The sequence below is a fragment of the Vipera berus genome, assembly GCF_964194415.1.
Source record: "Vipera berus genome assembly, chromosome: 3".
Classification (NCBI taxonomy): domain Eukaryota; kingdom Metazoa; phylum Chordata; class Lepidosauria; order Squamata; family Viperidae; genus Vipera; species Vipera berus.
Window position 1 is genome coordinate 16708476 of NC_138204.1, and position 16088 is coordinate 16724563.

General features: G+C 43.6%; 1 protein-coding gene across 1 annotated transcript in view; it reads right to left on the reverse strand.

Annotated features, from left to right (window-relative positions):
• Window positions 1-16088, reverse strand: part of RTF2 (replication termination factor 2) — a 53587-nt gene that overhangs the window by 33806 nt on the left and 3693 nt on the right. The window contains exon 5 of the mRNA XM_081324082.1: window positions 12526-12604. Coding sequence (XP_081180208.1) covers window positions 12526-12604 — 79 coding nt within the window. The remainder of the gene's footprint in view (window positions 1-12525; window positions 12605-16088) is intronic.

The following is a 16088-nucleotide window of genomic DNA, read 5'->3' on the forward strand; positions in this document are numbered from 1 at the left end:
CTCTGGGTAAAGTTCAACAATTAGAGATGTTGTTTAGTTACTTTCAAGCTAACAATGCGTTTCCAGGATAAACCCTGATTACCAATTCTCCTCCCAAATTGCCTAATTTGGAGTTCAGCAGCTATATTTATCCTTAATGTACTAGGGGAGAGGAATGGTAGATGATACAATTAACCCTCAGGATATTTCATATACAATAACAGTTTACTACTATTTTCCCAAATCAAAGTAAGTTCATTGCATAGAGTTCAACCACTATAAGGTAAAGGTAAAGGTAAAGGTTCCCCCGCACATGCGTGCTAGTCGTTTCCAACTCTAGGGGAAGATGCTCATCTCTGTTTCAAAGCCAAAGAGGACGTCTCTGCATGACTAGACGCCAAAGGCGCACGGAACGCTGTTACCTTCCCACCGTAGTGGTCCCTATTTTTCTACTTGCATTTTTACGTGCTTTCGAACTGCTAGATTGGCAGAAGCTGGGATGAGTAACAGGCGCTCACTCTGTTACGCGGCACTCGGAATACAACCCACCAAACTGCTGACCTTCTGATCGACAAGCTCAGCGTCCTAACCCACTGAGCCACCGCATCCCTTTTTTTTTCAACCACTATATTTATCCTTAATATACTAAGGGAGAGGAATGGCCAGATGATAGAATTAACCCTCAGGATATATTGCACACAATAACACAGTTTTCTACGATTTTCTCAAATCAAAGTAAGTTGATTTTGGTTAAAAAAATTGTGACAGGTTTCCTCAATGCATAACGCTTAGCTTGCTTTATTTAATTTATTTATCAAATTTATATTGTTCCTTTGATAGAAATGAATTTGCAGCAATTAATTATTCATATGTGGTATGTCAACATTACTATTATCTACTAATAGTTTGGGTTTACAAAGGGCACATCGCCCACAATGGACTGACGTTTAATAGAAATTTACCTCCATAATATACATAGAGCATTGTGTTGCCTAGCAGGCATTTGTTTCTGATTAAATAGAGACCAGTCGTGTTTACAGAACATATTGCTGACATAAATAGAATATGTAGAACATTACTGTTTGTATTCTCCGCACAAGGAAGATTGCACAGAAATTCTACTTTCAAAGCAAAGCAGATTTAGGTCTTCTTGTCCTCAGTAAACCCAGCTGGACAGACTACAATTTTGCCTTTGCTAAGCAAGCACCCAGTTCATATGAAGAAGTAAAATTCAGAACAAAGATTGTGCAATATTTGAAAAGTGCACACTATTCTGCACAGGAGTCTAGAGGTGAAAATATTTGCTGCTTATAATAAAAGGTAAAGGTTCCCCCGCACATGCGTGCTAGTCGTTTCCAACTCTAGGGGCCGGTGCTCATCTCCGTTTCAAAGCCAAAGAGCCAGCGCTTGTCCGAGGACGTCTCCGTGGTCATGTGGCCGGCATGACTAGACGCCAAAGGCGCACGGAACACTGTTACCTTCCCACCGTAGTGGTCCCTATTTTTCTACTTGCATTTTTACGTGCTTTCGAACGGCTAGGTTGGCAGAAGCTGGGACGAGTAACAGGCGCTAACTCTTTTACGGGGCACTCGGGATTTGACCCGCCAAACTGCCGACCATCTGATCAACAAGCTCAGCATCCTAACCCACTGAGCCACCGCATCCCTGCTGCTTATAATACACAATTATTAACCTGTCATTCTATCATTAAAAGTGCCATGCCACAGTCACCATGCCTGAAATTTTTCACATGTCAACACTCTTCATTTACAGTGTGATAAAGATTCTTTTTTGTTCTATTGGGAGGGTTGTGGAATACCATCTCAAATACTTTTTGATAAAATGTTTTATATATAACACAGAATGAACAGAGGCAGTACACATGAAGAGGAAGTAAGGAACAGACTCTATAATTATGGAGAGATATTATTTGTAAATGTTTATGAGCAGACAGCTTGGTTATTTGTATTTATTTACTTAAGGCATTTCTATATTCCTTTCCCTAAGATATAAGATGAGACCGGACAGCCATTTGCCTGAAAAGGTATAGGCTCTCCTGTTTGAGAAGGGGGTTGAAATTAAACAACCTCCAAGGTCCCTTCTGTTATTCTATTAAGGAAATTCAATGCAAACAGCCACAAAATTAATACTCCACAATTCATTAGAACCTCTCTGAACCAGGCAGTTTCACAATGAGAAAAACAGTTTACTAGATATTTTAATCTAGATTATTTTTTAAAGGTTAATAATAAGGTTAATAATAAAACTGGAAGCTGGCACAGTTGCTTCAGAAGGTATATTAAAAAATGCAGTTGCTCAGCAACCTGGCTGTTGCATTTTGCATCCAAAGCGTGAACGGAAAGACGGCTCCAAACACCGCATGAAACACTCAACATAAATATCGTAAAATGAAAAGTATAAAAGTATAAAAGCAAGATAGCGTCAAATATAATCTTAAAGGCCTCTGAAATAATACAGTGCTTAATATTTTCTGGAAAGCCAGCAAAAAAAAAAGGGGTGGGGGGAGGAATGTGATCTCTGCCAGGAGTTTGGTCCAAAACATCGGCACTCTCATATAAAAGCTGCACCTTCTCACTTCAGGGCCCCCAAACTTCTTGCAATGTGGGACAATTAGTTGTCTCCTCCTCGGCTGTTCTAATAGGTCAGGGGTCCTCAACCTTGGCAACTTTAAGACTTGGGGACTTCAACTCACAGAATTGAGCTGGCTGAGGAATTCTGGGAGTTGAAGTCCCCAAGTCTTAAAGTTACCAAGGTTGAGGACCCCTGTAATGGGTCAGGCTGATGCTGACTGACGGGAGCAGGCAGATTTGTATAGCAGATTTGTATAGCTGCCCAACTCATACGTGGGTGATTCCATGGGGCTTACAAAATTTTTTAAAGCCCACCATGTAATAAAACCCGTTTAAAAAAAAAGCACACACCCATGGCAGCAACAACGCAATCAAATCAACCACTTGATCAGCTCCATCTCCATTCGTGGTCCCCGGCCTCCTGACAAAACCGCATTTTTAGGGCCTTTGGGAAAAGGAACAGGCTGAGAGCCAGCCATAATTCAGAGGGAATGAGGTTCCATAAAGAAGGGGCCACCACCAAGAAGCCCCCCCTTTTTAATGATCCCACTAGATGGCTATCCCTGACTGATGGCACCTGTAGCATATCCTGCCTTCCCAACCTGGTGGGCCGAGTAAATGAAACAGGGGAGAGGCAGTCCTTTAAATAACCTGACTTGTACCCAGCAGCAGATTGGCAGCCAGCGCGGCTCCCACAGAAGAGGTGACACACGCACAAGTCTAAGCTTGCACAAAACTGTTCTGGCTGCTGCATTCTGAACTAACTGAAGCTGAGAAATCATGAGGAATCAGTGAAAGAATCGTGGAGAAGATAAGCAGAGGAAGTTAGCAGAAATGTGATTTAAGCCTGGGACAGAAAGAACATTTTAGGAACTGTCTCTGCCTTAACTTCCCCGTATAACGGGGAAGAGGGAAGATGCTATCACGTTTTCAAGATTCTGTTACAACAGCACCAAAAAAAACAAAACCCTCCCTTTTAACAACCGACCGTGTAATGCCTTAGTTTGGAATAGAGGAAGGATGACTGGATGGAGCTGAATGTTTACTAGCTGGACGCCCTTCCTGACAACACAGAACTGCAGGAAATCTCGTAAAGTCTGTTTCTTGCATAGAGAAGCCAATGGGTAGCCAGTGGAAGGCCTGAAAAATCAGTGTTGTATGTTCACTGCAGCAGGAGCCAGGAAACACACAGGCTGTGTGGTGGCAGAATTTAATCATAACTTATTAGCCTTCATCTAACTCAGACATGTCAAACACAAGGCCCGGGGGCCGGATCAGGCCTGCAAAGTGGTTTCTTGTGGCCAGCGAAGCCACCCTGGAAACAGTGAGGGAACGGCCCCCGCTGTCTTGGCCCCGGCCCAGGAGCTAGTGTACAATTTCATGGTGGTCATCTATGCTGAAATACATTGAGGCTTAGCTCCACAAGGCCATCTGGAAACAGCAAGGGACCGGCCTCTGCCACGTCGGCACTGCCCCCTGGGTACACCCTGGGGAGGTATCACCCTTTGTGCGGAATGAAGAAATGCACCATCGCCTGGAAGTGGCCAGCACATGGCCCTGCCTACTTTGGGCAGGCTAGGGGCTGGGCAGCGTTGCGCTTCTCTTCAGATTCGTGCCACCCGGCTCAGCCTCTCGGCACTGTGAGGACAGTGCCCCATTGCCTGCCAAAACCAGGTAGACTGGGGGCTGGGCAGCATTGCCCAGATAACATCAACTCTCACGCTGCTCATGGCATCTCCTTCCCCAGAGCTCACCAAGCCGGATATGTGAAGTAGGCAAGGGCCATGTGCTGGCCACTTCCGGGTGATGGTGCATTTCTTCATTCCTCACAAAGGATGACACTTCCCCAGCTGCGTTTCTTGCCTGTTTTATTCCCTCCCTCATCTCAAATTATTTTCCCACCACTCTGTTCTAAGGAAGGAAAGAAGGAAGGAGAGGGAGGGTCTGAGGGAAGTCCTGCCTTAGTCCTGCCCTAATGCCCTTTCACCATCCCCTTGCCCCTTGCCCCTTGCCTATCCTGGGAGGGTCTCCCATCCTATTGCTAAGGAAGCTTTGGATACAAAGCCAGGTCTCCTCACATGGAGAGGGAGTGAGCCTCCTTCTTGACTTTGCCCTCGTACCCATCATGAGCAACCTCGCTAAGGAGAACAAGCACAGCAGCACCAGCCTCGAGGAGGAGGTAAGTGCCTTGGTGGAGCAGTGGGCTAATGCCTCCTTAAGTAACACCAGCTGCCTGCAATTAGTGCAGGTTCGTATCCCACCAGGCTCAAGGTTGACTCAGCCTTCCATCCTTCCGAGGTAGGTAAAATGAGGACCCAGATTGTTGGGGGCAATAAGCTGACTTTGTAATAATGCCGCTTAATAAGCAGGTATATACATAGAATGAAGGCTATTGCTAAGCACATTGTGCTTTAGATTGTAAGCCGCCCTGAGTCTTCAGAGAAGGGCGGGATATAAATGGGATTTTTTTTAAAAAAAGTGCAGCTGGGTTCCCCCTTGGGGAAGTGGGGCTAGGCTTGGTGCCGTGGGCGCTTGAGGGCTGGGCTGGGAATCTGACCTCTGTGCCACCATCCAGCCCTCCGCCCCACGCATAGCCTGAGAGGAATAATGAGGCTCCTCCAGTGGACCATGCCTTGGCACTTGTCCCAGTCCCACTTCCTTCTGCCAGAGACCCTCAGATCTGTCCCACTCCTGCCCAGGCCCCCATAGGCACTCTTGACGCGAACGATGTAGAGCTGGCCATGCCCACCCAGTAGGCCACACGCATTCCAGCCACACCCACCCAGTAGGCCATGCCCACCCGGCCCCCGAGGGCAACCGCAATGCTGATGCGGCCCTCAATGAAATTGAGTTTGACACCCCTGATCTAACTAATCATTGCACCCAGTTAATAGTTCAGTGCATGGGCACTGCATGGATAGCTTCAAACGATTCAGATTTTATGGGAAATTAGAGTTGGATGCCATCAGCATAATGAAGACCAACCCCAGCTGCTTCACACAAACATTAAAGAGCATTAAATAGCACATTGTGGCAGGATGAAGAGACACAATGATCTGAAATTATCTTTGTAATTAGGAGTCAAATCAAAGTGGGGCAGCACCTCCAACCTCCACCTCATGGAGACAACTCAGAGGGATTGTGTAGTTGATGGTACCAAAGGTCCTAAAATATCTCGCAGGATCAACAAAATTGCAATTTGTTGTTTTTGGTTTTTTGGGGTGGGATAACAGCCATGAAGCAATCAAGACTGATTTATTTCCCCAAATCACCAGTCTGGAAAAATCAAAAGTCCTGATTGAAGCCTCAGTTGGTATCAATTAAGCAACATTTGCACGGTTAAGCTGGGGGGGGCACATGGAACAATGATATGATTCAGATTCACAGATATGATGATAAAAAAAAATACAATGGGGATCCAAGGCAAACAACACAAGCTGAGTGAAACAACTTAATATGAATGTGTCAGAACAGTGCTAAACTGAGTGAACACAATGATCTTCCTCCACATCCTCATCAGTGTAGACAGAGGTGATAAATAAAGCAAGAGCACTTAATGATCCTCTAATATTCCAAGCACTGGAGTTTTTAAATGCAGCTTTCAAGTAGGGTTAGTAAGTAAAGTCAATGTCTAACTACATTCTAAAGTGAAATAAAATTAAATTTAACCCTGAGACTAAAGAGATTGGAGATACAGCCTATAAATACTGGTAGTCCTCAACTTACAATCACCATTGGGCCCAAAATTTCTGTGGTTAAGTGAGACATTCATTAAGTGAATTCTGCCCCACTTTACAACCTTTCTTGTCACACCTATTAAGTGAATCACTGCAGTTGCTACATTAGTAACATGATTAAGCGAATCGGGCTTCCCCATTGACTTTGCTTGTTAGAAGGTTGCAAAAGGTGATCACATGACCCTGGGACACTGCAATGGTCATAAATATGAATCAGATGCCAAGCATCTGAATTTTGATCACGTGACTACAGGAATGCCACAACAGTCCTAAGTATGAAAAACAGTGTCAGTGTCATTGTAACTATGAACGGTCACTAAACTGTGGTAAGTCGAGGACTACTTGTATTATGTATCACAGAAGTCCCCAACCTTTTGTGCACCAGGGACCGGTTCTGTGAACAGAGGTTTTTCCATGGACCGTAGGGGAATGGTTTTGCGTGCTGCCTGTATTTTGCGGATGGGGCTTTCCTTGTTTGTGAAACCCGGTTGCTGGCATGCCATGGCCTGGTACTGGTCCACGGACCGGGGGTTGGAGACTCCTGGTCTATCAGACCCAAGAAATGAAGTATATCTAAAATGTGTGCAATTCATTTCAGTGTGGCTTTTTTTCCCCCCTTAACAAGTTCAGATTGGGCTGAGTAAATGTCCATAACGATTTCAAAGAGAGAGCACACTTAGGGAAGACTGCTAATTGCTAATAAAAAACAAACATTAACTGCCAGAAACATAGCAACCAACTCCTGTAGGACACATTGGTCTTACAAATATGCCAGAAGTCTTACTTTTGTAGATAAATAGTGGTTTGTTTTCATCTCAACAGAGAGGGGGAAAAACCCTCAAGAAATTACAGGTATTTGATATATTAATGTGTTCATTTGACACCTTTGTCAGCATTCCTCTGAACCAAAGAAATCCTGTTTTTTGCAAGGCCAAGCAGGAAATACTCCCTCCACACTGAATCATAGAATCATAGGCCTAGAAGGGACCTCGGTGGCAGCATCATGCTATGGGGGTGTTTTTCAGCAGCAGGAACTGGGAGTTTGGTCAGGGTTGAGGGAAAGCTGAATGGAGCAAAGTACAGGGATATCCACAATGAAAACCTCTTCCACAGCGCTCAGGACCTCAGACTGGGCCGAAGGTTCGTTTTCTAACATGACAACGATCCCAAGCACACAGCCAAGACAACACAGGAGTGGCTTAGGGACAACTCTGTGAATGGCCTAGAGTGGCCCAGCCAGCACCCTGACTTGAAGCCTATTGTACATCTCTGGAGGGATCTGAAACTTGGCTGCCTGCCGACGGTCGCTATCCAACTTGAGTGAGCGAGCTTGAGAGGATTTGCAAGGAAGAATGGAGGAAAATCCCCCAATCCAGGTGTGCGAAACTTATTGCGTCATACCCCAAAAGACTCAAGGCTGCAACTGATGCCAAAGTGCTTCAACAAAGTGCTGAGTGAAGGGTCTGAATACTTTTGCTAATGTGGTATTTCAGGTTTTTTTTCTTTTTAATAAATTTACAGACATTTCCAAAATTCTGTTTTCATTTTGTCGTTATTGGGTACTGAGTGTAGGTTAATGAGAAAAAAAGAGTGAATTTCAGCAGGCTGCAGCACAACAAAATTGGCAAAAGTGAAATGGGGGGGGGGGTCTGAATATTTTCTGAAGGCACTGTATATATTAAAGCACACAGTGAATGTCCTATACCAGGGGTCAGCAACCTGAAACAGTGAAAGAGCCACTCGGAACCGGTTCCCTCACAAAAGGAAAAACTGGGAGCCGCAAAAAAATGTGTGTGCATGCACGTACATGCACACATGCGCAGAACAGGGTTTGACTGAAGAGTGGAGCGAAGGCGAAATATGCACCTATATTTGAATTGATTGGTTGAAATTTTTTAGTCCCACTTTTTTGGGGGGGGACTGCACATGGCAGAGGACTGGGAACCACAGGAGATGGCTGAAAGAGCCGCATGCGGCTCTGGAGCCGCGGGTTGCATACCTGTGTCCTATACAGTACGGCTTCAGAAATGTATATTTCCCCAGGCTCAACTGATCACATCCCAGTACACTGCAGAATGTACAAACCTTTATCATCGTTATTTTCTTTGGCTTCTTTGCTTATCAACTTTTAGCTTTGAGATGCTAGATTCAAAGAAACAGGGAGATAGGGAAACATTTGCTTGCTTTACCTTATCTCGTCCTCCCTCACTCTCATCCAATATACAAGCCTACATTACAGGGCTGTGGGGAAAAAATGATACAGTCACAGTGCCTTCAAGTGAACCAATATTTGCTGCTGTGGTAGTCAGGCAGAATCTCAATCAAGGGAAAACCTTTACTTTAGAGAGTTAGGAATGAATCAACTCATATTTGTTCACAATAACACAACTGGCTTGTCGGCATCCATCCTTCCAAGGTGGGTAAAATGAGGACCCAGATTGTTGGGGGCCATATGCTGACTCTGTAAGCCGCTTAGAGAGGGCTGTAAAGCACTATGAAGCGGTATATAAGTCTAAGTGCTGTTGCTATCTCCTAATGACTAACTTCTAAACAACTTAAGATCTGCTTTAAGAGATTTTATATGTATTTTTTCTGACCATAAGGCTACATAAAAAAAATTAATATCTAGGGGTGGTTTTTTTTTTCTGAATAAGGTCAAGCTAGTGCACACAATTCTCATTTTAACCTTAAAACACTTTAAAATGAGAACATCAATTCTGCCTTTTAAGGCTGCTTTTACTGCCCATTCCTTCAGTCTGTTCTAAAACAGGTTTTTATGTGAAAAGTATCATTTGAAATGAATAAACTGAGCTCCCACACTGTGAGGATGTTTTGGGAAAAAAATGATCATGCTGCCTTTCAGGTACCAAACATTGCTGCAAGATTTTATAAAATGAGAGCATACATGAAAATATAAACAAACACTAGGAAGTTTACAGCAGAAGACAAGCACATCTTGTATATATCTTGGATTTCAGAAATGTTTGGACATTTTTCCCACGCTTACTGAAAACACATATATCTAAAAGAAGACAAGACAAGACTCCCAAAATAAGTTAGACTGCATTCTGCTTAAAGGAATCCAGAAAGATGAATTAGCTAATCGTTCTTCTGCCTATTGAGGACATACCTAATTTTCAGAGGGACACCTAAACCCTGGATGAGCTGGTACAAGAAGTAAAAGAAGGTTCCTATAGAAACAGGGTTTTGGGGGGTGTTTTTTTTGGGGGGGGGTTAGAAGAGAAGCTGCCAAGTCGTCAAGATTTTCCAGAACTATAACAAATTTCCTTAATTCCCAACAGACTCTGTTGCCAAGTAGGAAGAAGCTGAAGGGACGATGCCTGGGAAAGATCAAGAATAGGATATGAGGGGGGGAGGGAAATGAAATCCACAGTGAATGGACACCTGACAGAGCAGTGGTGGTGATGGAGGCAATTTATTAATACTGGTAAGGGCTGCTAATTAATACATCAATACTCTCAGGGATGCTTGGGAGTCATGTGGTAGCCTTTAACACATGGTCCTTGACTTACAGCGCTCTCTGGGCAGTTTGCAACATCAGCGTATTGCCCCCAACAATCTGGGTCCTCATTTTACTGACCTCGGAAGGATGGAAGGTTGAGTCACCCTCCAGCCCCATCAGGATCAAACTCCAAGTTAGGCTGCAATACTGCGTTCTAACCACTGTGCCTCCAGGGCCCTTGATGGTTGCTTCTGTATTAGATTTCATGAATTCTTATGCAAGATGCTTTCGTTAAGCTGCTTTGAAAGCCACTAGGGCTATAAAATAGATATCAACTTTTTAATTTTAAAAAAGTTTTAATTTTAAAAAATCTACTACCCCAATAAGGTTTATCTATCACAATATTCTTCTCTGAAAAGAGGCTTTGACTGGAGTCCGCAATCAGCTGATTAAGCAATGAAAGGTAATACAAGCTGTAAAAATTCAGAAATGCTACGCACTAAAAAACAAGAGTTGTACCAATATCCAGATGTTTCAAATCTGGTCCCTGCCCAGCAACCGTAATCTAAAGCAGAAACCACACACACTATATTTAATCATTTTTTCCTACCCCACAGGAGATGCAATCAAAGCAATTTAAGCCTTTTCCCTTCCAAATGGGAAAGCAACAAGCTTGTGTGCAGACCATCCCTTCTGCACACACCCTAGCAGACATCCAAGGCAAGTGATTAAAGAGAAAGTTCTTTCAATGGTTCAAGGGAGTTTATTATTAGGGCAACAAGATAATTTTGGGGGAATGGGGAAAGAAGAGAGAGAGAAAAATAGCTGCCTTTACTCCATGTGCACAATATATTTACTTTGCATTTGCAATAATCAACGTATAGTACAAGAATGATTTGCATCCAAATGCTACAGTGAGGGTGGAAAAAATATAATCTAGGGCTATGCATATAGCTTGACAGCATCCCTTTGATGGCCCCAAGAGTTCCTTCTCCAGAATGTGTGACACTGACATTTTCAGTCTTCTTCTGTTTTTCAGTTAGGGAGGAAAAAGTGTGCCAAATGCTATGGAAATACTTAACATGAGCATTTGATCCCTAAAAAACCCCAACAAAACAAAACAAAATCACTTTTGAAATACCAAGTTGGTATTATGTTATGTCACATAAAGTGTCACGGTTACAGGAGTTCTATACCCTTTTTTGCCACAGGGTTAGTTGTTCCTATTAAGTATTGCATCTAGCCATCCATCCGTCACTGTCTCCCTTCCCATTTTTCCCAGAAAAAATAATTGTCCAAAGGCTCTTGAAGACATGTCCATCAGCATGCCCACCAAAGCATTTCATTGCTATGAAGAAGCTGCCACTCATCTATTAGAACAAATCTCAGCAATCGCAGAGCTCAGTAATTTTATACACATATACTGTGTACACATATTTATTTTTAGTGATTCTTTCACAAACTTTGAGTCTGGATATTCATGTCTGTTAAGCCAGTCTCTTTCAGGTCTAATTCTCATTTAAAATATAGGCATTGATCAGAATTTGAAAAGAAAGTCAGACTTCTTCCAACATGCCAAATAATAATTACAATTTAATGATACAAACACTCATAACCTCTATTTCCAATAATTTTTTTAAGATGATAATACAGTAATTAATTCAACAATGTCTGTAACTGATTTCTTTCTCTCAATCACCTAACAATCAAGTAACCTCAATGAAGAGTTCAATTGCAAGGATGTTTAAATTTGTTTTGTGAATCACCAGAAATAAGGATGAGAACCTCTACGGCTAAAGCAATCATCTCTAAATAAAATCAGTGCAATAAACGAAACCTAAACTATCAATAAATCATCTTCTATTGACCTCTGTGTTTCAAACTCTAAAGCTCTGCATTTACTGCAGCAGTAAAAACAAAACAAATTTAAAAACCACGCTGTTCCATGCTCTGTTCATTCTGAATGTGGACAATCACAGAATTTATGTTACCCTGAATATCTATGAACTATGAAAAGTCAAGGCTGTCCATATTGCAGGTTATTGAGTGGGTTTCTTCAGACAAATTCAGCACAAATGTCACTGTTTGATACAGGCACTTCAGCTGCTGAAAACATTTCTAAGAAGTGTGCTTGGGAAATGGAGATTATGGAATACAGCATTGACTTTATTGTCAGGTGCAAGCAAACAGATCCATATATGCAGAGTTCAAGCTAATACTTCAACATACTGTATTCTGACTATTACACAGAAATCTCCCCAGACTGCTTTCTTTCTTTTGGGAACAGAAAGATAAGACTCTATGGAGAAAGTATCTAGATTTGGGTGGGAATACTGAGACCCTCAGAATAAACAACAGAGTAATTTTGTCAACAAAGTTCCTTAAAAAGTAGGACCACATAAGTGAAACTGAAAAAACAGGAAAACAAAATCCGAGTTCTAAAGACAGATTTCAATTTGGCTAAAAGTAAAAAGCTTTGCGCTTGAATGAATTTTACTGGGCTGCCAAGACTCCCACTGAATAAATAACTAATGTCCTTTTTTTTCAATAACCACATGCATCCAAAATCAAAACAAGGCAGCGAGGATAAGTATTTCCTTAACTCACAACTGCAATCTAGTTAGCCAATATTAAAGCTTTGTTACACAGGATTTAAGATAAAGGAACACAGGACAAAAAGTATAGTAAGAGGGAGAGGGAAGAGAGAGAGTGAGAAAGAGAGAACAATTGGGGTCAGGACAAGGAGGTAACATACCTTGTGACAAGTTTCAGTTTTAATTTCTTTGAGTGCGCGTTCGGAAAACACACATCCACAGTTACGTAGGAAGCAAAAGCTGAGAAAACCAAAGGGAAAGATTAAGTAGATTGAACACATAGGTCTTAGTCCAGCTAAAGCAGCAGCTTCCAATCTTTTCTATACCCTGCACCCCTAGAAGGCTTCTGATATATTCTCGCACCCCTTACAAATGTTCGAAATAAAGGCAATGAATTATGCATATACACGATAATTTTGAAAACTCAAGTTTTCACACTCCCTGGAATATCGTCTCGCACTCCCGGTGGGAATCCCTGAGCTAAAGCAACTCTGACTAGAACAGCAATTCTATACAGGTAGTCCTCAACTTATGACCACAATTGAGCCCAAAATTTCTGTTGCTAAGTAAGACATTTGTTAAGTGAGTTTGGCCCCATTTTACAATCTTGCTTGCCACAGTTGTTAAGTGAATCACTACAGCTGTTAGGTTAGTAACAGGGTTGTTAAGTGAATCTGGCTTCCCCATTGTCTTGGTCAGAAAAGGTGATCACATGACCCCAGGACACCGCAACCGTCCTAAGTATGAGTCAGTTGCCAAAACATCTGAATTCTGATCACGTGACCCTGGGGATGCTGCAAACTGTTGTAAATGAGAAAATGGTCATAAGTCACTTCTTTCATCCCATTGTAACTTTGAATGATCATTAAATGAATTGTTGTAAGTCGACGACTACCTGTATGTTTTAAGCTAGTAACAAGACCTACAGAATTCATGCATACTTATTTCTATGAAAACATGTAAGGGATCACACTGTAGATTTAATTTAATTTAATTTAATTTATTAATATTTCTATACCGCCCTTCTCCCAGAGGACTCAGGGCGGTGTACAGGGCAAGAATAAAACACAGAGATTTACAAAAAATAAAAGATAATTAAATACATGCCCGATTAAAAAATACAGTTAATACATGGTAAAAACCCCAATAAAAATAGTAAAAAGACCCCACCAATCCCCCCTCAGGCCAGGCCGGCTTGCTCGAACAAGTATGTTTTCAGATCGCGGCTAAAGGAGCGAAGATCGGGCGCCGTCCGGAGCTCAACCGGTAATTGGTTCCATAACTCCGGGGCGCCCACAGAGAAGGATCTCCCCCTGGGGGCCACCAGTCGACATTCTCTGACCGGTGGCACCCTGAGGAGACCCTCTCTGTGGGAACGCACAGGGCGGAGGGAAGTAGACGCCGGCAGCAGGTGTTCCCTAAGGTACTCCGGACCCCTGCCATGTAGGGCTTTAAACACCATTACTAGCACCTTGAATCTCACCCGGAAGACAACTGGTAACCAATGCAGCTCACGGAGCAGAGGTGTGACATGGGAGTATCGGGAGACTCCCAACACAACTCTCGCGGCTGCATTCTGTACCAGTTGGAGCCTCCGGGTGGTCCTCAAGGGAAGCCCCATGTAGAGAGCGTTGCAGTAGTCTAGACGAGAGGTCACGAGCGCGTGAGTGACCGTGCATAAATCATCCCGGCTTAGATAGGGCCGCAACTGGCGCACCAGGCGAACCTGGGCGAAAGCCCCCCTAGTCACAGCCACCATGTGATCTTCCAAGGTGAGCCGTGAATCTAGGAGGACTCCCAAGTTGCGAGCCCTATCTACGGGGGGTAATAATTCACCCCCCATAGAAAGAGATGGAATATCCGAATAGACCCGGGATGAAGGTATGCAAAGCCACTCGGTCTTGTCGGGGTTGAGTTGAAGTCTGTTCCTCCCCATCCAGACCCGAACCGCCTCCAGGCAACGGGACATCACGTTGAGGGCATCACTGGGGTGGTTTGGGGTCGAAAGAAAAAGCTGGGTATCATCAGCATACTGATGATACCCAACTCCAAAGCCACGAATGATCTCACCCAGCGGTTTCATGTAGATGTTGAACAGAAGAGGCGAGAGGACTGACCCCTGAGGAACTCCACAAACGAGAGACCTCGCGGTCGACCTCTGCCCTCCTGTCAACACCGACTGCGAGCGTCCCTGGAGATAGGAGGAGAACCACTGTAAGACCGTGCCTCCCACTCCCAATCCCCTGAGACGCCGCAGCAGGATACCATGGTCGATGGTATCGAAAGCCGCTGAGAGGTCTAATAGGACTAGAACAGAGGAATGACCCCTGTCCCGAGCCCTCCAGAGATCATTCACCAGCGCGACCAATGCCGTCTCCGTGCTGTGCCCGGGCCTGAAACCCGATTGGTACGGGTCTAGATAATCCGCTTCATCCAGGACCAAAGGGAGCTGATGCGCCACCACACTCTCAACAACCTTCGCAAGAAAGCGAAGGTTGGAGACCGGACGAAAGTTGTTCAATACAGCTGGGTCCAAGGCAGGCTTCTTGAGGAGAGGCCTCACCACCGCCTCTTTCAAGACGGCAGGGAAGCTACCCTTACTCAAAGAAGCTGATATAACTGCTTGGAACCAGCTGCGTGTCCTCTCCCGGGCTGCATAAACCAGCCAGGAAGGGCACGGGTCCAATAAACATGTGGTGGAGCTCAGTCTCCCCATAATCCTGTCCACTTCCTCCGGAGTCACAGAATCAAACTCCTCCCAGGTGATATCGACAAGACCGCCCGTGTCCTGATCGCCAGACTCTGCCCAGTCAGAGTCCAGACCGGTCCGAATCCGAGCGATTTTGTCCGACAGATAATTGTTAAACTCCTCGGCACGACCCTGCAAGGGTTCCTCCCTCACCTCCTGATTAAGGAGGGAGCGAGTCACCCTAAACAGAGCGGCCGGGCGATTATCTGCGGACGCGATAAGGGTAGCGAAGTGATTAGACCTCGCCACCCTTATCGCAGCGAGATAAGACCTAATGTAGGTTCTTAGTCGCAATCGGTCGGATTCGGATCGGCTGGACCTCCAACCGCTGGATAATGTGACACAGGCTGATTTTTAATCAATACACTATTTGTTTCAAAGGTATCCTAGTTGCAATGTTGTATACTCCTTGTCAGGAATTAAATCTTGTTGCAAGGCCAAATTTTCTAAGCAAATCTCTGACTAGCAACAATCGGCAGATGGAGTAGGGAAGTCATATCCTATTGCAGCAAAATTTTCCCCAGAGCTTACTGAACAGACAAAACAAGGGAATATTACTCCCACACTCCATTTTAATATGGTGCAGGCATAATATAAATAAAGCTCATATTCTTACAAGATGAAGTTTCTGGGAAATCAAATATGAACACTATTTTTAAAAATATTTTCAACAAGCTTAATCAACTACTTGCTTTTGAAAAGTATGGCTTTTGGTGCATGCTCAACTCAAAAACTTTTACTTTCTATTTGCATTCAGAAAAAAATATTTTATGTTTTTGGCAAAACTGCCAGTTGATTTTTCTGTACTTCCCAGAATACCTGTGTAGTTAACATAGGTTAATATGTGGTAATATGAATATTTTAAGGGGAAAAAAACATTGCAAGACTACAATATTTGCTGTTGCATTTCAGTACACTAATAAACACCAGTGCCTCTTTACTTCCATCAACATGGATGTTTTTTAGATTTAACAT